Source organism: Aptenodytes forsteri, unplaced genomic scaffold (genome assembly GCF_000699145.1).
Source record: "Aptenodytes forsteri isolate BGI_AS27 unplaced genomic scaffold, ASM69914v1 Scaffold100, whole genome shotgun sequence".
In the NCBI taxonomy this organism is placed as follows: domain Eukaryota; kingdom Metazoa; phylum Chordata; class Aves; order Sphenisciformes; family Spheniscidae; genus Aptenodytes; species Aptenodytes forsteri.
The window spans coordinates 923739-950821 of NW_008796216.1; the positions used below are offsets into that span (position 1 = coordinate 923739).

The 27083-nt window shown below is 39.6% G+C and overlaps 1 protein-coding gene across 8 annotated transcripts in view; it reads right to left on the reverse strand.

Moving 5' to 3' along the window:
* Nucleotides 1–3481: 3481 nt before the first annotated feature.
* Nucleotides 3482–27083, reverse strand: part of MLIP (muscular LMNA interacting protein) — a 120732-nt gene continuing 97130 nt past the window's right edge. For 7 of the 8 annotated variants that reach the window (XM_009288546.2, XM_019474464.1, XM_019474461.1 and 4 more), the window contains 3 exons: nt 14044–14097; nt 5906–5940; nt 3482–3813 (listed from right to left, as the gene is read on the reverse strand). In XM_009288546.2, coding sequence (XP_009286821.1) covers nt 5914–5940; nt 14044–14097 — 81 coding nt within the window. In that variant the 3' untranslated portion in view covers nt 3482–3813; nt 5906–5913. The remainder of the gene's footprint in view (nt 3814–5905; nt 5941–14043; nt 14098–27083) is intronic. The other variant, XM_019474463.1, reaches the window with a different exon arrangement.

The following is a 27083-nucleotide window of genomic DNA, read 5'->3' on the forward strand; positions in this document are numbered from 1 at the left end:
GGGTCAGCTGTCCTGGCTGTGCCCCCTCCCAGCTTCTTGTGCACCTCCAGCCTTCTCAGTCAGTAGAGCATGGGAAGCTGAAAAGTCCTTGACTAGTGTAAGCACTGCTTAGCAACAACTAAAACATCGGTGCGTTATCAACATTATTTTCATCCTAAATCCAAAACACAGCACTGTGCCAGCTACTAGGAAGGAAATTAACTCTGTCCCTGCCAAAACCAGGACAGTGCTGAAGGTCACTCTCAGGACGGATGGCAGAGCCCACCCCATCAGAAGACCGTGGCACCTTTCCTTCTCCTGGCTGCTGCAAGCGGGCTGGGGTCAAGGCTTGCACACAGACACGGAGGGAGAATTGCAGTACTGCTACCTTGTGCCAGGAAAACTAAGTGGCTTTCGGTCAGTTTAGGAAGAAACCAGGATGCCAGACCCAATTCAGTCATTTGCCAGTAGACACAACTCAGTGCATCAGAGAGCCTGTGTAATTGCTTATCTCCAGTTTAAACTCTGCAATATGGGCCATCCCTTTCTTTGAACTTAAATGGAAACTTAACTGATGACTCCTTGCACAAAATACATCACTGATTTGTAATGTCTACAATAGTTTATACTTACTAGTCTTTATTATTATGGCTGCAATGCAGTAAAAGTTTTTAAGCAAACCCACTTCACCAGTATTATCCCACAATATCTTCTCTCTCCCATGTACTAAAGAGAGAATAGGATTCACCCTCCCAAACTGTGAGTTACTAGCTTCTGGATGCTATATGCAGAGAAAAGCTGCGTTAAAGTGATTTTCTCACTGTCACTTTGGTCTCCATATGTTTGGAGCCATTCCCACAGGAATGGGAGTGCTTTCACCCTGTTTGGCAACAGCCTGGCAGCTCACTGCTGTGTGTTGTTGGCACGATATCAAGCAGTGCCACTTTTAATTCAAACATTTCAGGGCTGCCTATCTCAATTCTTATGATGCTAATCCAGGTTACGTGTAACTCAGAATAGTGGTGGCTTAGGTGACAAATTTCATCAGACGTCTAAGTAGAGTCCTGCCACAGTGCGACTTGCTAGACACAGCCTCTGGGACCAACGTGCCCAGTTCCTCAGATATTTAAATCAACAGATTTAGCGTCAAAGTCAGAGGTAGAGGAAGAGAAACTGACACCAATTGCCCATGCCAAAGAAATCCCATTCCTCACACACACAGATTCACACACACAAGTGCCCAAGCACTCAGAGTCAACAAACACAGGTAAAAGAAGATGACTTTATAGATGTTCCATGGTACTAAGTGGTTGCTACAGCCTCATGGCCTTTTCACTCTTCCCACCACAGTAATACACCATGCATGCTTCCCACCCCAGCTGCATTGCTTGGTCAACCTCAAGGCAGCAGGTGCCGTCTCATTCTTCTTATTGTCAGCCATACTCCAGCATTGCCCTGAGGTCAGCCCACTCCGGGCTCAGTCAAGAAGAATGGGGGAACCTGTGCATGAACCAGCACAGTATGCATGCAGCCTCACAGCTGCAAGTGCCCTCCTAAACAGTGTTTCACTAGGACTTGCAGAATGGGTAACAGCAGTCATTGTGGCTTATATCTGGATAGGAACCTCTCAGGAGACACAACCGGGCGTGGAAATCTTGGCAGTGGTCCCATCATATAATAGGCCACACACCACCTTCGTTATGCTGTCAGTGCAGACTATTGTGGAGAGATTAGCCTGTCCATGGCTGCGCATAGCTTGAGAGAGATGATGTCTGCAGGGAGTTTGCCAATCCCAAACCTCATCAACCAGTTAGAGGTGAAGGAGAGGAGGAACATATTGTATTCCACTGTCAGTATGAGCTCTCAGACAGTGTTATGCTGGTGTTGCATGGCAGATGTGTACCTACTGGTGTTCATCTCAAATGTGTGGCCCTATCTGATCCCACCAGTGAATGTTGGCACCCCAAATCGAAACTCTCCTCTTGACCATGGTGTGCTGGTTTTGGCTGGGCTAGAGTTAATTTTCTTCATAGTAGCTAGTATGGGGCTATGTTTTGGATTTGTGCTGAAAACAGTGTTGATAACACAGGGATGTTTTGGTTATTGCTGAGCAGCGCTTACGCAGAGTCAAGGCCTTTTCTGCTCCTCACACCACCCCACCAGCGAGTAGGCTGGGGGTGCACAAGAAGTTGGGAGGGGACACAGCTGGGACAGCTGACCCCAACTGACCAAAGGGATATTCCATACCATATGACGTCATGCTCAGCATATAAAGCTGGGGGAAGAAGGAGAGAGGGGGTCACGTTCAGAGTGATGGCGTTTGTCTTCCCAAGTCACCGTTACGCGTGATGGAGCCCTGCTTTCCTGGAGATGGCTGAACACCTGCCTGCCCATGGGAAGTAGGGAATGAATTCCTTGTTTTGCTTTGCTTGTGTGTGTGGCTTTTGCTTTGCCTATTAAACTGTCTTTATCTCAACCCATGCGTTTTCTCACTTTTACCTGTCTGATTCTCTCCCCCATCTCACTTGGGGGAGGAGTGAGTGAGCAGTTGGGTGGTGCTTAGTTGCTGGCTGGGGTTAAACCACGACACATGGGTAGACTGACAAGGGCAGAGGCAAAAGTAGCCTCCCAAACCAATACTATAAACTTGGACAGGTTGTCCATGTGCCTACCATTAGCCTTACCACTAAGCAGGCTTAGAGGTGCTTCGGATACATATTAAGTTTGGCGTTATTGCAGTGTGAGTGTCACCAGTCCACTTCTAGAAAAGCCAGCTTGCAGCAGGCTCTTCCCTTAACTTGTAAGCTACTCTGTGCCATTTGCTTTGGGGTGTATGACTTGACTGGTGTAGACATAGCCTAGGATTGCCCTGTGTATGGCTAGACACTACTCCTTGCATAAGTGAGAGCAGTCTTAAGTAGAAATCGCCAGCTCATTTTTGTTCAGACATCTTTTACAATGTACAAAGAGATGCTGCAAGAATGATATATGCAACTTATTCATATGAAACAATTATGCCTTGGCTAATGCACATGCTGGATAGCCACTATTAACGTGCTCACCAACCCCAGTAAGACAGCCAGTGAGCCTGTGCAGGACAGGCAAGCATCGGTCAGGTGGGGAAGGACTGGGCTTCTTGATCCTCATAACAGGCTGATCCTCAGTGTTGCTGAGTTGCCACTTTCTGATTTTCTGGTTTTAAGGATTTTTTACACCTTAAGGTATAGATTTTTTCCTTTTGTATGCTGGCCAAAGGGCTATGAATATTGCATGGCAGGGAAAAATCACTGCGTGCTGATTGCTGTGGGTGCCGACACAAACGTGTATAATTCCTGGAGTATTTCACAAAACATAAGTGTCTGTGTAGTGGCAAAATGTGGCCAAGGTTAAGAGCGTGGGAGCATTCCTTTCCCAATGATGCTGGCATTCGTTCTCAGCTACTTGAAATACGTGGAGCTAGATTTACAGGAGTAAAAATAAGAATCACAGCAACCACTTTGCAACAAAAATATGGCTTTATTTAATTTCAGCATTTATATTATTTCTAAAGAAAATATGCTGTGTTATTTTGGGCATCTCTTAAACCAGCAAGCACTTCAAGAAATCATATTTCAATATGGCACATTAATGTGTGTATCTCTGGGGTTAATTATGCTAGTACATAAGATTATCTCTTGAAAGAACATTGATTGTTATTACTGCTTTGCAATTAGCATATTGGAAGCAATTTATTTTTTTAAATGGTGCTTTAACATTTGTGCTGTGGATTCCTTCTTAGTATAGAAACAGGCCTCAAAATACTCTACGGTTTTAGCTCTTGATCCTAATTCGGGGCTGCAAAAGAAGAGTTTTTGCATGAACACGAGTAGTCAAAAATACAGATCAGTAAACTGTATAACATGCACTCAGGTCACTCAGTTTTCCTAATTTATACGATCTGGTGATTTGACTAACAAATGTAACTCATAGTTTCACAGAAAAAAAAGGCATGCAGAAATATCCAGCCACCTCCTTTGTGCTATAGCTGTGGGAGAAGATGACAGCTGGCAGACCAAACCTACCTTGTGAGATGCTTGCCTGTCTTTGCAGCAGCCTGAGGTAAACTGAGTACTTAAATTTCCACATAGCTGCAACCGTCCAAATTCTAAACTAAATCTCTCTTCCTGAAATTTAGGCCCATTTCTTTCTCTCCTACTCTCAGGAAGGATAGAGAAGTCACTAATATGCCTTTATAACAGCCCATTATGAAGAGATATAAACTGCTGTGCCTCTGTTTTCTCATTTATTTTTTTTCTGTGTGAAGACACTGAAACCATTACATCTTTTCTAAAGTTCCCATTTGTTTTCCACATTCCATGCAACTGATTCTTCACTAACACTGAACAGAGATGAGTAATTACCTCCATTATATTATAAGCACTCCCTTCAACATCTCCCCTGAGTGGCGTTTTTCTTAAGAGCATCACCTCTTCAACTCAGGTTCAGTTTGTGGTCCCCTGTAATCCTCAGGTTCTCTCCTGCAGTATTATTGTCATTCCTTTTCTGTCTGTGACAGAATGTATTTGTCTTCAAAGAATTTTATCATATTGATTTCAAGCCATTCCTCTAATGTAAGCGACATTTTTTGAATTCTAATCCTGCCTCCCAAGCTGCTTGCAAGTCCTCCCAAATGGGCACTATCTGTAAATTTGGTAAGCTTATTGTCCATGTGATTGAGCAAGTAATTAATGGCAATGTTTCATAGTGCTAGAGCTAGAAAACCGCATTATGGAAGCCTGTGTGAGATGTTCTCCTACTTTGGCAGCAAATGATTGTCCTCAGAGTCCAGCTTTCCAATCAGTTGCATATCTACCTTATGTGAATTTAATTTAGTCCTTATCTGCTTTGCTTGCTTATGAATGTCATGTGGGACTGTGTCGAAGATATGCTGTATCAAATACAACCCCTATATCTGTTTTGCTGTCAAAGAAGGAAATGAGATCAACTTGATAGGATTTGTTTCTGACGTGTCCCTGTGCAAGTCCTCTTATCTCCTTACTATTCTTTCGATGCCTACAAATGGGTTGTTTAATACTTTGTTCCAGTGTCTTGGAAATGCTATTAGGGCTGGCTTTTCTGTAATTCTTTAGATTTTCCTTTCCTCCTTTGTTAGATATGACATTGTGTTTGCCTTTCTCCATTTTTCTGGGAACTTGCTCATCCTGCTAATCACTAGTGTTTGAGAAATTGCTCTGGTTAAGTATTTTAAGGGTAAGTTTCATTAGGCTGTGCCATCCTGAATACTCCAATTTACCTCAGTATTCCTTCAGATGTTCTTTTCCTATTCTCTCCATGATCCTACTCCCAAATTCTTAATAACAACTGAAATAAAATTTTAGTAAAAATTAACATTTTTTGTGAAGACTGAAACAAAAAAAAAGGCATTGAACATTTCAGCCTTTTCTATATCACCTATTTGCTGCCCTCCCTTGTTAAGTACTACATTGTATCTGCTCTCAAGCATAGTGCATTTTTTGTGATACAGTATTATTTAACTCTAGCAAACCATTCATTTTAATGGCACTATGTGGTTATGCACTCAAATATAAAATAATATTGATCTTATTTCGATGACATTACCTCACAATCTAATTCCAGACCATACCTCAATTTCTTCCAACGGTTTGATTGCATCCCACTTAAAATTAATTCAGTTGTGACTTTATTCTGTGATGCTAGGAAGTGAAATTATTCTGTATTGGTAATTACTAATAGAAGATCATTCACCAAACATAGCCAGCTTATTATTCAAACACTAAATTGCATAGCTAAATCATCCTATCATCTTTTTAAACAAAACCATAAAAATTTGTTAAAGTGACACTAGAGAAATAGTTACATATTCAAAGTGTGACTGTAATCAAGTCAGAAAAATAGTAATACTCACCACCATAGCTAAACAGAACTTCTTTCATTGGCAACCTGTAGAAAAAAAGGGAAATAAAAGGTGAAAACAAAGTGGAAAGGGGAATAAAAACTGCTTATGTTAAGCAGGCACAGTTCTACAAACTGGTGGGCAACTTCATACAGCACCTTGTCTTTTAAAAACATTGGTTTCCTGCACTGCTAATTTATAACTATGCTTACTGAGCTTGGGATGATTTTTCATGCATTGACGTGTTTGAGGAAGTATACTGCACATAGCACATTTCAACAGACAAAGCATCGCCTTGGCTAAATGCACGTTAGAGGACATTTCAGACTCATGTTGAGTTTCCACTTCTTTTTTGGACCACATCCTGGGAGGACAGAGCATGTGGCTAACCTTGCATTCACATGGCATGGATGTTGTTTTCCTCCACCTTTGCAAGACTTTTGTCACAGTCTCCTACAGTAACCTGGTACTCAAACCAAGGAACAGGGTGGACTATAGAGTGGATGAATAACTGGCTGGACCACTGGTCTGAAAAGGTAGCAGTCGACAGTTCAAAGTCTCTGTTCCAGGTGGCATTTCAGAGGATGCTAAGGTGAATGCTGTTTGACATCTCCATCAGGGACCTGGGTGGTAGGAGAGCCTACATGTCCAGGAAGTCTGTGGATGTTACTAACTTGGAGGGGAGGTAGAGACTGATATGCTGAGGGTACAGCTGCCATTCTGAAGGACTTTGCCAGACTGGACAAATGGGCTAGCAGGAGCTTTATGAACAAAGGCAAATACAAAATCCTGCATCTGGCGGGGGACAAGGGGAGCGGAGGAAGTGAACAACCCCATGAAACTGCACAGGCCAGTGACCGACTGACTGGGTAGCAGCTCTGCAGAGAAGGACCTGAGGTCTGGTAGACACCAGACTGAACGTGGGTCAGTCCACCTTTGTTGTGATGAAGGATAACCTCATATACGGTTGCATTAATTAGAGCACAGCCAGCAGGTTGAGGGAAGTTATTATTCCCCTCTGCTGGGCATTAGTGAGGCTGCATCTGGAATGTAGTTTCCATTTTTGTGCCCTCCCGATAGAAAAGAGTTGCCAAGCAACCAGAAGAAACCTAATGGAGGACCATCAGGGTGGTTGCAGGGGTTCCTTGATTTCTGGGAAAGGCATATGACATATAAGGGGAGGCTACAGGGCATGTTTAACCTGAAGAGTAGGCTAAGGGGGTATCTATTTTCCCTCTCCAGCTATTTAAGCGGGGTTTATACAGAGCTCAGATTTGCATGGTGAAAGGAAAGGAGGCAACAAGTGGCAAAATTTTAACTACCCATAAGGAAAAATATTTTTATCGTAAGAACGGTCAAACACTATAACTATTTTTTCTCTGATTCTGTGATTCTAATTACTTATGCATTATTTAAGTATTGAATAATAAAAAAACCTTCTTCAACCTACAACTGTGTTCTGACTACCTATTCAGGGCAAGCTCTTTTCCTCTAAAACTATTATACAAAACTCCTGCCATTTTTTAAAGGGGACAAAATACCATAGCTGTTTCTTAAAGCCAAATAGAATTAGATTACAATAGCAGTTTAAATGACATACTGACATTTCATACTTTCTCTGTGTCACATTTATATTACTACCCTTTCAGTCTTTTTTATGTAAATTTACCATATAAGTAATACATTTACAGTAATTCTTTTTATAGCAATCACGTTAGAAATAAAATCCTGTAAATAAATAAAATGCTTTTTCCTTATTAATGCATGGTGATCTCATATGCCTTTTCATGTCAGTAGGCTATAACTGAAACTTTTTACTTAAAACAAGGAGATGCCATTGAAGCTGGCAAAAAGTATTGCCCAAATACCTGTTGCAAGTATAAATTTCCTATTGTACATATAAAGTATTAAAAATTATAAAGTTTAAAGCATTGTTAAAGTACAAAGTAAATAGAAAGTATGACTGCTGACATTTAAAGGTTTTATTTGAGAATTTACAAATGTGCATTGTTTGGACCTACCTTTCTATTTATAAATATCAGAAGACTGTAGTTTACTGTTCCCTTTTAGTGGCACATCCACTTAAGAGGTTGAATAATTTGTCACAGCTAACACCTGAAATTCTTATTCGTTTAGTAAAAGCAGTAGTTATTCCTACTTTTAATGCTCATTTGCAGAGTCATTAAATTTTCAGTTAAATGGAGAGAGCCTACTGCTACAGTCCTTGGCTTGGTCAAAATAAACCATGAGTGGTAAGACTATCATTTCAGAAAGGTACTGTTCATTTAGTTCCAAAATATTTTGGGAGATAGGTCAAGTCAGAACAGTTCTCATTTGGGAGGCAAGTGACATCAAAGGATTTTCTAATTTGCACCATCCAAGAGCTTTTGCTGTTGCTCTTTGCCTTATTTGCTGCCTTAATGTCTATGCTTAGTATCAGTCTGTGCAGTGTTCTTTACGAATTGCCTAATGCCCCCTAGTTCATTAGATAATTCATAAACTTTGCAAATCAGCAGTGCTGCAAAGACCACTCTGACCCTGCATCCCAGGTGTGGGGACTGAAGAGATGCTGACTGTGTTGCAGTGTACCACACGCGTGCTCTGTGACCTGGCTAGCTACAGAGCTGGCAGCGATGCTCTACCATACTAGTGTATACCAGCTCTCCACTGTCTGGAGGACGGGGCTGTAATTTTATGCAAGATTGAAAGTAAAAAGTGAATAGCGTGTCCTTGTGGCTCCAAGGAAAGTACAAGGAGCGACACAGTCTTTTGCCCTAATATGTCTGCATGCAGGGAAGGACCTGTCCCAGCACCAAATGGAAGGCAAAGGTGCTTGAACAAAGGAGTTGACATTTGAGTAGGAGCAGCTGCCGATTCAGTTCCCTCTAGTTTCATCTGGTATCTACCATACCCCTGTTCTTGCTTTGACAGGGATCTTCTTTACCATTTGAAAAGGTATTGAACGGTACGTGGGAGCTGGATCATTACAGGATACCTAACTATCACCAGCAGCCTCCCCTAGTCTGTCAGGGTAAGCTGGAGGGGAGGGCAGCCTGTACCCTGCCCTTGTACCTTCCCACCAGAGGCAGGGAAGGACAGGCCTCCGCTATGGGTACAGCCCATTCTCATCCATCCCCGCTTCATAGTGACCATGATGTCAAGCAACTTTGTGGGGGGACTTTGTAAGCCCTGGGATTTTCTTTGTAAATCCAGGGTACAATGCCAGTATTTTTAACTGGAAGAACATCACTCTGCTCTGATACTGACATTTGGGTTGGAGCTTTGGTCTAACGTAAAACCCCTTACATAAATTCTTTAGTACAAGGACTCTTTCATAAAATGGGTGCATTTTCTTCTTATATGTAGAATCTATCAATGATTAATACTCACGTTGACCTCTGACCAGGAACACTCCTTAAGTAAATAAAGATTAAGAGCAATGTATAACAGAACTTTGGACCTTATTGACATTTTCATAGAATTTAAAATTTCAAGAACTTTTTCTATTAAAGTTCTTTAAAGTGGATCAGGGCAGATTGTTTTCCCTAGTAGAAAAAAAAGAGCTTCTTGTACTAAAATTCTCAAAAATTTGCACAAAAGACAGTCAGTGAAATCCTGTTACCACTGAAGTCAATGGAATCAGCTTTTTCTCATGAGGTCTTTTTATGAGTGTTGACCTTACAGATGCTATTATTATCTCAAATAATTATTGCAGATCTTTCAGGAATAACAAACAGATAAGACAGAGTAACAGCTGCAGCAAAAGATTGTATGAACCTAAAGTAATTGTATAATAGACTTGGGATTTTGCAAGTCATATATGAGTAAGGGTAATGAGTACATACTTTTAGCACCTGCATGCAATGTTTTTTTGTGACATATGTCACATGTTGTCTCTAAATATTCTGACTCAGTACAATTCTGAGAATGATTATAACGTCATTCACACACCATAATCTGGGCAAACACTAGGTTTACTTTAAAGGAAGACAGTAAGTATTGGAAATAACTGATATATCTGTTGGTTAGGTTTTACAGGAGTATCCTTCAGATTTCTCCAACTAAAAAGCACTGGTTGTAGAGAGAGGTTTCACAAGGAGGAGAATGTCCCTTATTTGTTTTCCTGCTTTCACAAGGAAGTGGCAGATCTGATTTGCTTCATGCTGTTACAGAATGAAGCTAAAGCTGCATGAAGAATAGAATGCTGTTCTTCTGAATACAAAGGTAATGCCTTTTTTTCCCCCCCATTAAATGCTTCACTTTGAGGAAAACAATATGAATCACTAAGTAGAAACTAGCAACACCTTTCCTTCTTCCCCTCTCTCACTCCTTCGTAAAGGTCAAGGAGGTGCTTATGATTCACAGAGCATCTGCCCACCCATTCTTTTTTGGAATTGCATAAATCACACTGGCTTTCTCTCACTGTGTTTTTAGCTCTGAGGGAGGAACATTGCAAGAGAAGAAATTAAGTATGAGCCTATACATAATTTTAGATAAAGAAGAGCATTTTGGTGCGGGCAGAGACTATAGGTCAGAGATCTAAGGTTCTTACTACAGCAGTAAGAGTAATGTTGGACTTATAACTTGACAGAATTTTTCCTAATCAGTTCAGCATCCAAACAGGACATTTCAAATTATGTGGAGACTTGTGGATTATGTAAATTCATAAAGTGTAAATTCAGCATAAACAGTTCCTAGAGTCAAGATAGGTTCCTAAATAAGAAGGAACAATACAGGTGCCTGAAAGATGTTGTGATTTTAAAAGTCATCAACCAAGGCCTACCTTGTTTTCTTCACTGCACTGAAAAGGGAAAGCAGCATAACACACAATTTTGCAGAACCAACCATATAGAAGAGAAAATGGTGAAAATTTGGTGGTTCTTCAGAGACAGCTCAACAACAACATATCTCAAAGAAGCCACCACCCTCAGGGCAGCTAAGAAGAGTGCCCCAAATGCTTTGATCTGCTCCTGGCTCTATGTTGTTCTCCTGTTTGTCTCCAAGATAGCATAAATGTTGATCTCTTCCTGGATATCAGTGCTGTATAGTTCTGTCTCCAGCAATAGATCTCAAGAGAAATGGATGCCTTTGTTCAGTCCTTCCTGACTGAGAATTAGCAAAGGGGTTCATCTCTAGATGTATTTGTGTCTTCTCTGGCACTCCCTAAACATGGAAAGACATTGCTCAGTCTCAACATGGTCAGCATGGTGTCTAATGTCTAAAAATGAGATTAAAAATTGGGGAAAAAAATTAGATAATATGCCCTGTACAAGTACTTTGAAAAGTCCATTGAAGAAGACTTCCTTTGATTTGTAATAGAGAGAACAGAAAATGTGTCATCTTTTGATGTTATTTCCTGACCAGTTTGTGGTGAGCCTGACACAGTTCTTCCCGCTGTGTCTACATGTGGACTGGAGTCCACCTGTATAGTCATAGTCAGTTATGTGACAGGCCCCAGGGAACCAGCACAAACACTCAGCTTGCTCAGCTATACTAAATGGTATCTGACACTTTTTTTTTTTTTTTTTTTTTTATTTTAAAGCTAACTATTTGCCTCCAGCTAACATTATTTTAAGTGGTGAATGACCATCACCCAATAAGATGTTAATCGAGGGATATACAAAGAGTACTGGTAACCGCCCAGATAAATCCTCTTCTTTCCAATTGATAAATTGGTCTTTGCTCTTTATAAATGCAATCACAATTTCGTCAGAGATCTTTATTCTACAGGTCACAGTACAAATGTTCCAACTGTTGGAGTACATTTAAGCTTTTTAATAAATTGGTTGATAGAAATTATGTTAAACTATTTGTTTAAAATAGAAGGGAACTTTTACAACACAGTGCTATATATTTTATCTGCCTTGAAACAGACCATAGTTGGCCTCTAACCAAAGGAATTTTGCACTTTTGTTGTCATTATCATCAATTCGGAACATGCTACAACCTCATGTTTTCAAGGATATCTCGGTCATGGTAGTCTGACTTTACTATGTCAGTACAAGATGCTTCACTTTCTGCACTAATCTTAATAACGCATCAGTTAAATTATGTGTCTTGTTTCTTAAAAACAAGGTCTTTGAAAAGATTTCTCTTTCCACTTGATCTGCAAAGCTGTCCCTCAACATGTAAATTGTAAAGAAAAAGGATGGGAGATGGGGATCTAGCTGTTTGCTTTTCCCCTATCTTATTTTTGAATACAGGAAAATCAGCTGCATCATTGGAGGCTGGATATATATATACACACACGCACACATATATGTATATATATACACATATGTACATATATGTGTATATATATACACATTTTAGAGTGCCTGATGTAGTGCAAATCTGTTTCATCTCAACAACAAATTTATCCTCAGAACTATTGAATCCCTCTCACCACCCTCTAATGAAATACCTTTACTTCAATAATATTTCAGCAACTTTACAGGTGAGATGGAAAAAAACAACCTATCTGAGAAGCTCAGCAAGGTATTTGTTGTCTAACTTCATTTTGTGAAGGCATCTTGGGGCTTCCTTTGGAAAGATCCATAGCAGAAACCATAAGAACTGCTTTCAAGAGAACCAAGAAGTGGCTCCTGGGAGGCAGAGGAAAGGGGATTGATGGTGTAGAAACAAGCAGAAAGGTCAAAGGCAAGGAAAAAGGGAGGAGGCTGCAAGGCCGTGATGAAGATTCAAACAAAAAGAAATATGAAGTAGCTCTAAGTCCCTGACCCCGTGCACAGAGAAGCTGGGAATGTGCATGAGGATAAGAGGCTATGTTCATATCTCATATACTCCTGGTGCAGAACAGCAGTCTGTTGATCCACCCAACAAGTGAAATGTCTACCTTTTCTTTTTTCTTTCTTTTACTTTTTTTTAAACCATTTTTTTCAGTGGAAACCAAGATAAACTGTAAGGATATATTGGCAGGCTCTGTCAACAAACTCAGAATTCAGGCAAACCCTCTGCTCCCAGCATGTGAAGGGCTTGACTTCAAAACTCCTTCAATATTTTTCAAAACAAGAAAGTTACTCATTTGGTAGCAATTATTGGCAAACATCCATTTCATTTATTTAAATGCTCATTTTGCTGCTTTTAGCATGACTAGAATCTAATTTTAAAATAAAACATTAAAAATAAACTGTATTATGAAAATGTAATTATCTTTCCTATCTATATTGTTAAACTCATCAAAAAACTTGTGAAATAATTATGAGCATGCACCTATTAACCAAGAAGGGCTTGGTAGTAAAAATTCATTCTTGTGTCATAAATGTACTCATACTGCTATTATTGGTAGTAGGTTATGCTGCCTTATGTGAATTTCTAAAATAATGTTGAAAATGTCCTTTAATTAAAGATGTTCTACTACATTCCCAAGCCTGCAGTAAAGAATATGATAGTTAATTAAATTCCATACATTTATTTCAACATTCAGCTTCATGTTCATGACCTTGTCAGAAAAAAGACTTGCCTGTGCCAGAAGAACCTTTTTAATTTTTATATGCTCTGTCTCAAGAGAAAATTGACTATGTGTAACAGATCACTTCGGCTCTCACTGAGTGAATTATCTAGGGTGGTAACCACTATGGTCCTAGAGTTTGGATATGTAAAAGTAGTAGGGAATTGGCCACTGAATTTAGACTTCAAGAAGATTTGTGTCCTTCTCAAAGTCAAATAAAACTGGCACTGAATTTTAGTACTGGGCAAATTTGCACTGTGTGTTGTCTTATGTTTTCTTGACAGTCCTTTACGAAATTCTCATTAACTAATTATCCTAAGTGCTTCTGGTAGTTGTAGCCAGTATTTAAAACAGAAGATATACCAGTGACTGCAAATTGTGGAATGTATGATTTAAATGGGGTTAAGTACATAATTTAACAAATCCCACTTGCTAACATCCCAACAGCACATATCAGGAACCTGAAGTGTAAATGTTAGTGTTACTCCAAATTCACGTAAGCAGCACAGTCTGCAAAACAACTCTGGTTTTTTTCGTCATTAGTCATTAAGAATAATTAATGCTTATCTAGTCTGTGCACTGGACAAAAGCAGATTTGGGAGCTCAGCACATTTTTGCTCATAAACTCTACACAAGCTACATAAATAAAAGATAACGTTAGCATGCAAATACTTAAACCCATTAAATGTCAACAGATTACCTCCTTAGAGCTGAGTGTTTCATTTTCTGGAATAGGCACAATGGGATGACTGGGCTGCCAAGCCAAGATGTCACAGGTTGGAGAGAGCATGAGGTTAAAAACAGGAAAAAGAAATCCATTATCAGTTCAATTTCTGTATAAAATATCACTAAAGTTTAATAATGAAAGCCAATACCCTCAGTCATGCAAAGGATGGCAAGGTAATGACATCCCATTTTTGTTCAACAGGCTCCCTGTTGAACAGGCTCTCACTTACTACTCCTTGTCTGTATGAAAATCTAGGTCAAGGTATGGCCTGTTTTCTGTTATATCATATTCCCATAATTAAAAGGATGGGAAGGGATAAATCACTTTCCAATTTGAAAGAGGCACCTCAAGTAAAAATCAAAGCAAGGGCACCTGCCTTATAATACATTTAGTATGAGATAATGCACATAAAGTTATTTAAAACTGCAGCTGTATTTCTGTCACTTTGAAGATCTGCCTTCTTAAATCTCCTCCAAAAGAGCTCTCCTTAATCTTAAATTTCATAGACATAAATCATACAAACATTTAACTAAAAAATGCTGTGTAACAGTAATTAGTATGTGCAGAAAGGAGTTTTAGATCTCAGTAATTTTCCAGTGTTTTGAGTATTATATGATTTGCATCTGAGTAATGAAGTTTGATGGGTGTGACTCAAGTGAAGAACCATATCAATTTCAATAAGATTTTAATTAGAATACAGGTAGATAGATAAGCTGGAGCTTATAAAGGCAATGTTAAGATCATAAGCTTGTGAGGTTTTCCTATACAGTAACACAGAGACATCCTCTTTAGAGCAAAGGCTGCTGAAAGGGGTTTGAGTATTTTAGGATTGTACAAAAACAAGGTTGGAAGAAGCCTGCTATTTTCAATGTATCAAAGGCATTACTTTCTTTTGGTATTTAGATCAAATAGTAAATTAGCAAATAATGTGTTGCTTAAAAAAATATTGCTCTTGCCCTAAAAAAATTAATTTTGAAACTGTGCTTTTTGAGAAGCAAAACTGACCTGCTAAACTGGCCCTACAAAGAAAGAAGGATACTGAAGTGGAATATACTCTAATTTTCTGTAATTACATTATGGATCTGCTATGTATTGTGCTCTCCCTTTGTAAATTTGCCCTGATTCATTTTCAGGGAAGCAGGAGTCAAACAACAGCAGCAGTTACAGAAGCTTTGAACCATTTAACTTCCGCTCCCCCCCACCCTCCCCAAAATATGAAAAGGCAAGTGAATAAATTTAGGCAATAAGTTTATTTAATTTATTTCTTCAGTAAATTTAGACAAGGGAATAATTTTAGGCAAAGGAATGGTAAGGAAGGGGTAAGGAGCCTAGATCCTCCCAGTAGCAACATCCCTCCCTCTGCCACACACCTGGCTCCCGACTTCAGCCAACACAGATGCCGAAGCAGCCCCCAGACCTTACACCACCCCGCTGCTGCAGCACAGCTCTTCGCAACAGACATAGGAGGTGTTTAACAGCCTACGTGGGAGACCGAAGTCCCATTTCCAAACCCAGCATCCTGCACCTACCGAGGGTGGGCAATCCTTGGTGATGCACAGGTACAAAGTTCTAGCAACACCTGGCAAGCTTATTTCATTGAAATAAACCCTAGAGTTGAGGTACCTATTGCCTCTCCAGAATATGGCATCTCTGTATTCCAGGCAAAGTAAGAAGGGTCAGTCACAAAGAGAAGAGGGAAAGTATTGATCATTTTCTGTTTAGTTTCTGATGTGTGGCTAAGCTCTCTGAGAAGAACTGTCCACTGCTTGCAAGAAAGAAAAGCTCTCTAGTCAGGTAGTGATCCGAGAATGAAACAGCTCTTTTTCTCAAGTTGCATAGAGAGCCAGTCAATGAAAAATGCACTTTTATTGTGTTATCTCACCCTGGTCTTTCTTGCTGGTATTCATTGCCTACCGTGTTAACCTGAAATGCCTTTCTGAGTCATGATTCTGCCTTACCTTGTTCCTTGAGTATGAGGTCTCAAGTCCCTCCTTAGACCTGACAAAAGTAATGATCTTTTTTTGTCCAAGAAATATATTTGCTTCCTTTATTTTGATAACATCCTCTTTTCAAACTAAAAAGCCAACGTGTATAACAGTTTCCTTAGAGAGGGAAAATTTTCTGTATTTTCTGGACAGACACTCAACATTGATTATTTTGGAGAGGCTTAACTGAAAGAAGACAAGTGAGAGGCAAACAAGGACTTCACTGATTAATAATGGGGGAAAAAAGTTAATACAGGCTTAAGACTTGGAGAAAAACTGAACAATATACAGTTCTCTCTGTTTTCACAAGGCTTCTCTGACATAAAACCCCTGAAGTTATAGTAGAAGAGTCTATACATTCTACTAGTCAGGTGTCTAGAGACCTGATTTTGCATTAACATGGGGTCTAGTCTTAAGGAAGTCACATATGGCTACATTTGTAAAGAACTTTAAGTAGTACTTTAGCGAATATGGAGCACATAAGCCAAGTGCTGCATCCTTTCTACTGAAATAATGCTTAGTCTTGTAGGTCCCTGAAAGGAGGGCGTTGGGTTTTTCCCTGGAATCATACAGCTCTGCCTCTGCCAGCTGCAAAGGAACTGAGTGCCTTGGCCTGAGTGACTTCATCCTAACGAGCTGGAGGCCTGTTCCCTGTGTTATTTCCATCAAGTGTCAATGTAATCTGAAATGTGTCAGCCTTGCTGTGGAAAAGGTCCTGTGCCTGTCCTCCCAGAGTTCAACCAAGAGGCTACAGAATCTTATTCTTTCCTCCCTGATTTTTCCTTACAAATATGATTTTTGTGTTCTTGAATGCACACCACGCCAGTCCCACAAGCAGGATGGAACTTGCTGTCCCAGTGCACTTGCTTTCTGCAGCTCCGTGGGTAAGGATCGGACTTTTTTGGAAGAGAGAGCAGTTTGAATATCTGCAGGGTGAGATGAGCACTGTAATCAGGTCTCTCACTGTCTGGGCAAGTACTAAAGGAGGCCATTGGCATCTCCATGTTGTCTTCTCTGCATGGTGGTCAGCACAGGGTATTCGGAAGACACTTAACAGGACAGATAGCCTACCTGATTAAACTCAGCCTTGTACCTGAATCATGGTACAACTTACAGCCCTAAGCACAGAGTAAAGATCCTCACAGAGTATGGTCATCTCTCTGCAAAGATGAGCTATCAACATCAGAGTACCAGACAGTCAGCTTAAAAGTACCAGAATGCAAAGTAGGCAGAATGAGGCGGGATTAACCCTTCTTTAATAGACATTGTGTGACTATCATCCCTCAGAGTCATATAGGAATGTGCACATGTCCACAAGATCTGAAGTGTGAATGCAACTTGGACTATGTACTTTTTATGGGTGTGTTGTCTTAGTGAGACCTCATCAAGCTCTGTCACTGGCAGTCTTTCATCTCCAGGTCAAAGTAGCTGGCAAGAAGCCCTATTTTCTTCTACAAATGTCAAAGGATTGCATCTGTTGATGGTGGAAGATGATAATATTGCTTTTATAATTTCTATCCTTGTTTCCTTTGCCAGTTACAAAATTCTGCATTACTCTGACAAGGTTAATTAATAATTCTTAACTTTTCCAGACGTCACTCAGTCTTCTGGTAATGTGACGTTTTCTTTATTATTTCTAAGAACAGTAAAAGAACAAACTAGACAAATCTGCATTTGTGGCTGCAAAAATTGTACTGAGGAGAGCAGAATATCCTGACGATATATTTAAGTATTTGCAGCATGTAAGTTCAAAGGGAAATTATATACCTGGCCATAACCTCTTACAGACTCAGTCAAGGCTTAGAAAAGTGGTGGTTATATAACATCTTAGTTAGACCTTTGTTCATTTAGCTCTGTAGAGCAATCAGCAAGACATATTTGCCTTTAAAAGGTCAGTTTATCTTTATTGTGCTGTGAATCACAGCTGCCTCTGAACCAATATAAAGTTTTCTGAGGTGTTCTCAATGTAAGACCTTTTTCATAAATCCAAGTCACTCTCTAGAGGTTCTGCAACCTTTGCTAATTGAGACACAGGTTTAAAACTTTTTGGAACCAGTGACAGATAATGTACATAAGGAATAAGAATGTTTCAACTATAGTAACAAGAGAACATTCACATATACACTGTTCTTTCAAACTACTCCATTAAGTCTTTAATCCACTTTGAAAATAAATTAGGTACTCTAGGCTCTTATGAAACATAGAGTCATTCCTTCACAATAGGAAAAATTACTAATTTCTCAAAGACTAAAAATGTTTATTTATACATGCATAACAAGCAAACTTTTTTTATAAAACAATTTTATAGATAACCACTTTTTCTGAGTACAAGAACATGAAATCTAGGGTACCAATAAATGGTAAAACACCCACAGCAGCAGAGCAAGAAGTGCCTTCAACTAAGGGGAGAGAAAATACACAGTGTAAAGGGACAATTTATAGTTATGATATCTATAGTCTCTCTGAAATGACACAGCATAAAATCCATTTCAAAGATTCAGTCAGTTAAGGACCCAATTCTTTTGCACCTTTCACCGCTCTATAAAAGGAAATGTCAAGTAGAAATGGTGATCACAACTAAGATTTATAATGTGCCTTCAGCTACATATGCAATAGAACATCCTGACTGACTTGCAAATCATTATTATACACTATTGTACCTGTGCATTTTTAACTTGAAGATTTCAAAACTCTCTCCAGATACCGATAAGTACCTGCACAAGAGGGACAACTCACACGCAAACATGGTTCCCTGCCAGGTTCTCACAGGATGTAGCCCTGGAGGGCACCAGAGTGGGGTGAGACTGAAAGATTTGTATCTGAATACCAGAGGCTGGAGGAGTTACAGGGCTTTGCAGTAGGGATTCCTTATCTCTAAGTGGAGCTGGAGGGAAGGAGATGCACGCAAGCCCAGCAGTGCATTGATTTTCCTTGGGCTGCCTTTTCCCAGGCCAAGTTCAACTGCTCATGCAGGGCTAGTCTACGATGGAATTGGCTGGGGATTTTCTGCCAAAATGATTTTTCAATGAAAAATAGTAGAAACAGAAAAATGAAGCTTTCTGCAAAACATTTTGATGTCTCTTGCAAACTCGCACTAGTCATTTAGAAATTTAAAATGTTCAATCATAAGAAATCCCATCCATAACTGGAATGTTGTGTTTTCTGACCTGGATGTTTCATTTTGGATCACTTCCATAAAATATGACAATGTATTTCACTATCAGTGCACTTTGTGGCAATCATGATAAGAGCCTCTATTTTCTGCTGTGGCTAATCAAGCTCTGCATTTCCTCACAGGGCTAATTTCACTATAGGTGATTACAAGAGCTGGTGGCCAGCAAGGGTACCAGGCCGGTAATGAAGACTTGAGGCATGAGAACCACAGGCAGCAGAGGAGACAAACATCATCTAATCACATGGATTAGAATTATCTGCTTTGAGTTAGTTCATATAACCTAAAAGATGCATACTGATTTCTGGAGTATTTAAATGTTTTCAAATTTTCATCTGTATTGGAAAGAAAATTTCAGAATTTCCAACACAAGTGTTTCAAATTTCCCTCAGCATATTGACTATGAACTATTTATGGACTCACAGAAATCGAGTCATTGTTTAGAAGAGACAACGTTTCCCTGCCCCAGGAAGGGGCTCATTGCTCATTGACTGATAACAGCTGAAGAACTTTAACTGCTTTCCAGGCGAGAGTGTGAAACAAAATGGATACAATTTTCAGAGCTGACCTTTCCCCCACATATTTTCTTCCCAGATTAGCTGCAAAACTGAAAAAGCCCTGTTTTCCGAGTAAGCTTCTCATGCAACAGAGATCTATATGTATGTACCTTAGCTACTTTAAATCCAAACCACAAACTTTGACTGAATTTTCAACAGTATACAAGTGTAACTGTCACCTATTATAATAAAATTTGTATTAAGATCATATTCTGCCTATCTTATAACTACTAAAATGGTAGCCACTGTTTAATTAAGAAAAAGAGAAAGCTAGTACTGTAATTTACAGTTTATCATATATGACCTCTTCATCAACGTTCAGAACACTTTGCCAAAAAGGAAAAAAACCCACTAATGCCTTGAAGTTCATAACATCTTTGTAACATAGGTAAATACCGGCTTCTTTAGTTCAAGCTCTAAGTACATGCTTGGAATTTCACCAGAACTAATTACAGTTTATACATTTTTCTAACATATCTGGAAGTGGAGTTAATTAAGGCCGTATTTCAGAGTACACATTACATCAATACCTGCAATAAAAGTTAAGTGAATTCTAATTGTGCCAATTTGTCCTTTAAAATGTAGAGTTCCCAAAGGTTCATGAGCTCACTGTTTACTTTTCCTTGATACATCGTCTTTACAATCTAAAAAAGCAGCAGAAATTAGAAATTGCAGAAATTGTATAGAAACATCTGTGTTCAGTGAGGTCTAAGATACAAATTTCTCTATAGCTCTGGGTGTTTTGGTATAGTTTCCATTAATTATTAATTTTTTTCCTTCAGACTTTGTTTTCTTGCTGTCTTCAATAAAAAGTGTACAAGTATCATTTTTGTTTCTCACAGGTGACATGCCCACCAAATCTTGTTTGATATTTTTCACTCAATAGTATATTTCTGCTTTTGCTGTTAATAACAACCTTTACCTCTGAGTGGCTTCTGTTCTTTGTAATTTCTTCTTTTGTTTTTATTACTATATCACAAGCAAAGACATGTCCACAGGTTGCAGTTCCCATTTGCCAAATCATTAATAGATATTATTTTTTTACATTCCCATTTTATATGGTTTTAAATTCCCCTAGAAATGGAGTTGTATCCAGTCCAAATCCAGTCATGGATCAGGATCCTAGCATGAAAAGCAGTCTTCGAGCTATAGCAAGCTTGCCCCCATCACCATGGGGCATGTTATAGAATCCCATTCACAAACCAACAGAGACATTAGAAGCAGGTACTAGGAGTGTTGTAGTATTTGGGCTGTTGTGTTTCCTTTGCTTGTTCTCCTGAGATGTGTGTTCACATATTAATCTGAAGATACAGAAGGCTAAGATAAAGACATCTTAGAAATGAGTTGTTAGCTGGGGCCAGAATTTCTATTATATTTGGTATCGGTTTGCGTATTAAAAATGTCTGCCTGAAATCCACTATGCAGAAGACTAGATGCAATCATCCTAGAAAGCCAGGCATAAGACTGAACCGAAGTTTTATATTATGTAGACACTTCTAAGAATGAAGACAAAGCATTTTAGAACACTTTTTGGTGCTTGAGCCTGACTTAAACTATCCCAGCAGAGACAGTCTGTATAAATGAAAAGGCAGAAAGCAACAGAAGTGGCTGTAAATATGTTCCAAGAGGAAAACTGGACACTTCTGGGCACAGCGTTCACTGGGAAGCACATGTGGATTTCTAAGTATGGAAAGTGCCCACTGGGGTTTGATCCTACCGCGTTCAAGAAAACAACTTTTTGTGTGCATGTTTTCTAAATGAACAGAAGTACACCAAAGAAATACCAGGGTCCTACCATCAACAGCTTCTCCTAGTGGAAATAAGACAGCAAGGCTCTCAAAATCCTGGACTGCATCAAAAGAAGTGTAGCCAGCAGGTCGAGGGAGGTGATTCTGCCCCTCTACTCTGCTCTGGTGAGACCCCCCCTGGAGCACTGCGTCCAGCTCTGGAGCCCTCAGCAGAAGAAAGACACGGACCTGTTGGAGCGGGTCCAGAGGAGGGCCACAAAAATGATCAGGGGGATGGAACACCTCTCCTATGAGGAAAGGCTAAGAGAGTTGGGGTTGTTCAGCCTGGAGAAGAGAAGGCTGCGGGGAGACCTTATTGCAGCCGTACTTAAAGGGGCTTATAAAAAAGATGGCGGCAAACTTTTGAGCAAGGCCTGTTGCGACAGGACAAGGGGGAATGGCTTTAAACTAAAGCGGGGGAGATATAGACTAGATATGAGGAAGAAATTTTTTACGCTGAGGGTGGTGAAGCACTGGCACAGGTTGCCCAGAGAGGTGGTGGATGCCCCATCCCTGGAAACATTCAAGGTCAGGTTGGAGGGGGCTCTGAGCAACCTGATCTAGTTGAAGATGTCCCTGCCCACGGCAGGGGGGTTGGACTAGATGACCTTTAAAGGTCACTTCCAACCCAAACTATTCTATGATTCTATGAAATTGCCTAACTACCCAGAACAAAATGAATGACATGTTAATCAATTCCTTCTTTTCCTTCGGAAGAGCTGTCTCTGCAGGAGTGGGTAGCAGAGTTCTTTCCAGGCAGTGCTAGACTTAAGACATCTCCATGTTAAGTGCATGCTGTTGTGTCTGCTGTTGAGCCTAAGCTACCTTCATGTTCTGTGGGTAATTTGATGGCTTTGAAGAAAGCAATTGATTACCAAGTTATGATCCTTCTAAAGTGCTTTAGGAGAAATACCTTTCTTTAAAGATGAGCTGAGCAAGGACCCTAGAGGCATTTTCTGCAGGCATTATCAAACTAAGTCCAAAGTGATAGAAATGTCATCTAAGTATGATATGATTAAAATAGCTCACTAAGCCCAAGCAATGCCATAAAAGAATAAACAAAGAAGACACAACAATATTAAGCATTAATATTTCCCAACAAGGAGGTCCAATTTGTAGCACAGCACTAATGAACTGGCTTGGTTGCCTCTGATTTATTTTTCTACACTAAAGCAATTGTTCTGGATCACAGATAGTAGAAGGTTGATGAACCACAATACACCTACACAAGTACAGCATTTAAATATCAAAGTTTAAAAGAGAGAAAGAAACTCTCTTCTAGAAATAAAAGCAGCTGGGATGATGTCTGGGAGAAAAGTGCTTTTCCATGGCAACCTTGAAAGGCTGCCACGTTCACAGAATGTCAATTCCCACTATGCTAGTATTAATCAAATACAAACTCCGATGAGTAGGAGATTGTATGGTGAGGTAAACACCACTGATTTCATTCAAAAAATAATAAAGATTCCCCTTAAATATTCTGCTTACCCATGAGCCTGCAGACCTGCAAGTGATTATGAAAGGTTGACACTTCCAACACGACAACATTTAGTGATTTCAAGCAAACTTGATTTAGGTCCAGGAAAAACATTAAATTGCCTCGAGCCCAAAGCTGGACATTAAAGAAAACTTGTCCCCTGCAAGCTTGGACCTTTACTCTTGTAAGTAATGTCCGATCAGGTACAGAAATGGTAATTTTTTTAACATTTCTCATACCACTTGCAAAGAGCCAGTTCCCTCCAATCCATTTTCAAGGCTGTGCAGCTAAATATTTAACAGACAGGGAGATTTTTACAGGGATGTACATGAATCGTGTGCTCAGCCCTTGCTGACAGAAAGAAAAGGCAGTTTGAAAGTCAATAGGGACTGAGAGGTGGTCCCCAGCTGAGGGAGCTACACCCGCTCATCCCCTGCCTCTTCACTTGGGCAGGTCATTCCTTTCTCCTTCAAAATGACAGCTGGTTTCCCAAAATCTAATGCTCTCTTCCCTGACAGATATTTACATTGAATGTGCCTCCATATGAATCATAGAATCATAGAACAGCCCAGGTTGGAAGGGTCCAACCTTTTGTGGGAAAGGGAGCCTAGATGAGATTATCTAGCACCCTGTCTAAACACAGCTTGAAAACCTCCAGTGATGGGGACGCCACCACGTCCCTGGGGAGGTTCTTCCAGTGATTGATTGTTCTCACTGTAAAAAAATTCTTTCATATAACAAGATGAAACCTCTCCCAGTGCAAGTTGTACCCATTGTCCCTTGTCTTCTCCATGTGGATCCCTGTGAAGAGAGAGCCTCCATCCTCTTTGTAGCCACCCTTTAAGTACTGGAATACTGTGATGAGGTTCCCCCTGAGCCTTCTCTTCTCCAGGGAGAAAAGACCTAACTCCTTCAGTCTTTCCTCATAGGGCAGGTTCTCTTCGTGGCCCTCCTTTGGACTCTCTCCAGTTTGTCCGAATCTTTTTTGAACTGTGGGGACCAGAACTGGACACAGTACTCCAGGTGCAAAGTTGTGCTCTTCCACCCTACACAGTCCTCCGTTAAAAGCTGGAGGGTTTCCCAGCAGAAGCACACTTTGGAGATAACCACAGAGCTAAATGTTACCTCAGGTTCTCCATCACTGCAATAGTTGCACTGAAGTCCAACTTCCTGAGCTGTTTTATTCTAATCAAAAGGAGAAGGAACTCTTTTTATAATAAAAAGTTCAACTCATGTAATTATTCAAGACCAAGGAGTGTAAATAAGAGCAGCAGCACCTGGTGCCTGGGGGGCAGAGTGGGGAAGGAGAGGACAAGGGAGATGACAAGGCCAATGAGAACAGAATCAGATCACTTGAATGGGCAACATTTTTATATCAGAAGCAGCCTGTGCACAGATGAGAGGAGAAAGCCTTCTCTGCTCTTCTCCAAGCAGAAGGACAGACACAATACCTTGGTTCCCACTGCCTCCTCCCATCAAAGCTAAAACCACATTGTGAAATGATTTGGGGCACAACTTATGGATTTCATCACTCTGAACAGTTACAAACTACAGAAGTGGCCAGGTCTATCTTTCAGCTTCATCTGTGTAATTCCATCAGCTATGAAGATTCAGGTACTTGGTGGAGCTTCAAACAAAAACAACCCAGCACTGGGTCCAGTCTGCCTAAACACCACCACAGTGTCCTTTCAATAAAGCATTTCAGATAGAGACAGCTGTTATTTTCTTACGCCCTGAGCCACCAAATGAAGTGATACTGGTTTTAGGAGCTCACCATATCTAGCCTCCCTAATATAAGACACAGGTGATCATTCCGTTTTTTCCCATATCCCATTTCCCTTTTCTGAGGGAACACTTGTTTAAGGTAATTTTTTAATGAAAGCGCAGGTGAAGAGTAGCAACTCCATTCACTGGAACGTCCATTCTCAATAGTGTATTTACAACATATTTTAAATGATTGTAAGAATTTATGGCAGCGGGTTTTGCCCTCTAGTGGAAGATGAAGCAAAATACAACATACAGTTAGAAATGTAACATATATATAGATTGACCATGTGGACACTGACCATGTGTTTACTGGATGGCTGGAGAGACAGCAAGCAAGTCACAGTGCATATTATCCCTTATCCCAAGGGATGAGGAGTGGAGAGGGGGAACTCCAGGGAATTTACAGAGATGATGGTCCAGGTTAGGTAGAGAATGGAAAGAAATTCCCATGATGTCAGGATGTTGTTTATGGAACAGGTCTAACAGTTTGAAATTTCAACACCTGATACTGTGTCTACTGTACTGTGTTTTCTGTTACTTCAATTATTTATGACAATAAATTAAATAATTTCTTTTTAAAAACATGAATAGCTCAGACAGTAGTTGGGTGGTGCAGAAGACAGGGTTATTGAAAGAAATAATAGGCAAATATTGTCAAGGTTTTTATCAACATACATTGACTCAAATGTTAAATATTAATCATGTGAATAAGATCGAAATTAATCTTCCTTTGGTTATCAAAGAATGTTAATAATACAGACTGAAACAGAAACAGTAAAAAAATTATTCTACATAATGAATTTTTACTTCTTGTGTAAATAAACCTCTGTTTGTATTCAACTAGCCCAGTATTGACATCTGATTATTCTGTTTCCCAAAGTATTGAGCCACACCTACCTAGAGAGTGACATCAGTTCAGAACTACAATATGTTTTATTAAAGGTATTTACTAGCACTACCAGTAATGCTTAAAACTCTTAGCTACCTTTGACAATTGAGTTGTCCATTTTATATCAGTTAACCTTATCTTCATTGGCTGAGACTTTAAAATTATTGCAAATAATTAAATAATTAAAATTATTTTAAACACTAGGAAACAATCAATGGTAAATTGAGTTATACTGAAAATTCTCCAGTCTCAAAAAAAATTTCATCTCAAAATATTTGTCATTCTCACCAATCCTACTCCAGAAGATCTAATTGTTGAATTTTTTTGTACCTATCATGGTTAACATCATAGATTCCCATGGATTTTCACTAAATCTTATGGGATGAAAGAGAGAACTTGCTACATTAACTAAATTAAGGGATGCATTTGGAGAAACACAAGCATTATCGTTGCATGTGGTCTTGACCAAAGTCAGGAGCCTATTTCACTTACACAATGAGCGGGATGGCAGTAGGAAGTCAACCAGAAGCCCAAATGTGTGAACTTTTTTGCTTAAATTGTCGCAGCAGGTCAGTACTAGGGTCTCATCTAAAACACAGCCCTCCCAATTAGCTTGTTGATGTCATAACCATTCAAAATGCTGCTGCAGAAGTATTTGAAGTAAAATTAAATGTTCCTCTGAGGATTTCTTTGATAGAATACAGCCCTCTTCAGTGAATTCTGGGCTATGTATAATGCTGCTCAACCCTGGAAAGTTGCAGACTTAAATGAAGAGTCAGAGTTCAATATGGAAAAAAGAATACATAAAATATACATAATATATAAAAAATTAAAATATAAAATATAAAATATAAAATAAAAGCTATTTACAGATGAGTGAAGCTTACAAGAAAACCATGTGAAATACCTTTGCTAACAGCAGACGGTAAAAAATGTCCCAAGTGAGAGCAAATTTATGTTATATAGGGAAATGGAAGAAATCAAAGAGGTGATGTAGCTTTCGTATTTACATCGCACAGGAAGAACCTGTTAACATCAGAGAGGTGTGGCTGTATCAGTTTGCAAAGCTCACGAAGGTTGCTTGGAATGACAAAAGTTCCTTGAGATAAAAAATTGTGGATGAAGAGGCCTCGTAACCATCACCATATGGGTGGAATGCAAATACAGAGGCTAGGCTGTCCTATGACCTCTGCATTCAAGAGAAGAGTTTTGGGTGCACAGTGCTATGGGAAATCAGAGCAGCAGCAAAATTTCCTTATTTCAGCAATTATTCAGCAAGAATATCCCTGTTCGAGAAAACAGCTAATGATATACCATAAAATTACTCTATCTTAATTATCTTCAGACAACTTTTCCCTGCCTTATTTGCCTTCCTATAC